We start from the raw sequence: 2,111 nt of genomic DNA on the forward strand, positions 1-2,111 counted from the left end.
AGATGAATGATCTAAAGCCATTTGCTTCTAGCTTGTAGCCTAAGGGGGCCATCAGAATGTTTAATGATGGAGAGATGGGGGAAACTTGATGCACTCCATATTCTGGGTTCCACTCTCCTGACAGTATCCTTCAATCTCACATGCAGATATAGAACATTCCACCAAATTTGCAATTGTATTATTATGCTTCTCTTTCTTTAAATTCCAACAGATCAAGAACATTGAATCAATGGGGAAGGAAAACAAGACCTCAGTGACGGAATTCATTCTCTTGGGATTCTCCGACAATCCTCACCTACAGCTCTTCATTTCTGGCACAGTTTTCCTGATCTTCCTGATCTCTGTGCTTGGAAACTTCATGTTTTTAATGTTGGTGTGTGCTGACCCTCACCTTCAAAAGCCCATGTACTTCTTCCTCAGTAACCTGTCCTTCATAGATATTGGTAACTCCTCTGTCACCCTCTCTACACTGCTGCATAGCCTTATGACAGGGAAGTCACTGATTTCATTTTCTCTGTGTATAACACAGTTTTACTTCTTTATTTCTTTCATAGTAACAGAATATTTCCTTCTTAGTGCCATGGCCTATGATCGATATGTTGCTATCTGTGACCCTTTACGTTACACACTTATCATGAACAGGAGAGCCTGTGTCCTTTTGGCATCTATGTCTTGGATATTTGCATTTCTGAGTATGGTACTCCCAGAATTTTTAATATCTTGTGGCTCTTTCTGCAAGGGCAATGTGATTAACCATTTTTTCTGTGATTTCACAGCACTTATGAAACTCTCCTGTAGTGATGTATTCTACATTGAAGTTGTGATATTTACTGAAGGGGTTACTCTGGCAATTATTCCTTCATAGATATTGGTAACTCCTCTGTCACCCTCTCTACACTGCTGCATAGCCTTATGACAGGGAAGTCACTGATTTCATTTTCTCTGTGTATAACACAGTTTTACTTCTTTATTTCTTTCACAGTAACAGAAAATTTCCTTCTTAGTGCCATGGCCTATGATCGATATGTTGCTATCTGTGACCCTTTACGTTACACACTTATCATGAACAGGAAAGCCTGTATTCTTCTGGCATCTGTGTCTTGGATATTTGCATTTCTGAGTATGGTACTCCTGGCAATTTTAATATCTTGTGTCTCTTTCTGCAAGGGCAATGTGATTAACCATTTTTTCTGTGATTTCACAGCACTTATGAAACTCTCCTGTAGTGATGTATTCTACATTGAAGTTGTGATATTTACTGAAGGGGTTACTCTGGCAATTATTCCTTCCATACTAACCCTAATATCCTACGTCTTCATTATCTCCAGTATCTTGAAAACCCGTTCTGCAAAGGGAAAACGTAAAGCCTTCTCTACATGCTCCTCCCATTTTACTGTCATTTGTCTGTTCTATGGGTCTTTGTTCGGTACATACCTGAGACCATCTTCAACATATTCACCAGGTCAAGATAAACTCTTCTCTCTGTTGTACACAGCTCTGATTCCAATGTTAAATCCCATTATTTATAGCCTGAGAAATCAAGATGTGAAAAAAGCCTTCACAAAAGTCATAGCTATGAACCACATTAAGGATACCAGCTACTATTTTCCTGTTATGTTGTTAAAAATAATCCTTCTCTGTAAATGTTATCAAATATGGAAACCTTTCCAACCTTATTATAATGGATGACCTAGGCCCATAGGTATAGTTTGCCTGATTTGTTGATTGGGAGAGAATGGTCAAGGGGACAAAGATCTGATTAATAGTGAGGGGAAGTTCTCTCTATAATTTTTGATTCTTTTATTTAGATTTGTTTACTTTTCTCTAGCCTTTATTAATTCATTTTGTTTTCCTTTTTCCACATTTCTTCTCCCATCTGATTTTTACATTTCTTTTATCTGTTATATATTTTATTCTCTCAGTAGTTCCTCTATATTTTCCATTCTTTTGTCATCTTTCTTTTGCTTATGTAATAGGTACTATTTTTTTGTGTTTTTCCCATGCTCTCTCATATACCCCTTCCTCCTAACTTCTCCTTCTTTCCCTCCTCTCTATAATTCATTTATTTAATTTTTTTCCTCGTCTCTTCTTCTACCCCTCCATCCTTGCTT

At 37.4% G+C, this 2,111-nt stretch overlaps 1 protein-coding gene across 1 annotated transcript; it reads left to right on the forward strand.

The window, feature by feature from the left end:
- Nucleotides 1-229: 229 nt before the first annotated feature.
- Nucleotides 230-1,689, forward strand: LOC115464675 (olfactory receptor 1019-like). Its single transcript, XM_030195036.1, has 3 exons — nucleotides 230-443; nucleotides 555-692; nucleotides 866-1,689. The coding sequence occupies exons 1-3, from the start codon at nucleotides 230-232 to the stop codon at nucleotides 1,687-1,689; spliced, it is 1,176 nt and encodes a 391-aa protein (XP_030050896.1).
- The last annotated feature ends 422 nt before the right edge of the window (nucleotides 1,690-2,111 follow it).

Source organism: Microcaecilia unicolor, chromosome 3 (genome assembly GCF_901765095.1).
Source record: "Microcaecilia unicolor chromosome 3, aMicUni1.1, whole genome shotgun sequence".
NCBI classification, from domain to species: domain Eukaryota; kingdom Metazoa; phylum Chordata; class Amphibia; order Gymnophiona; family Siphonopidae; genus Microcaecilia; species Microcaecilia unicolor.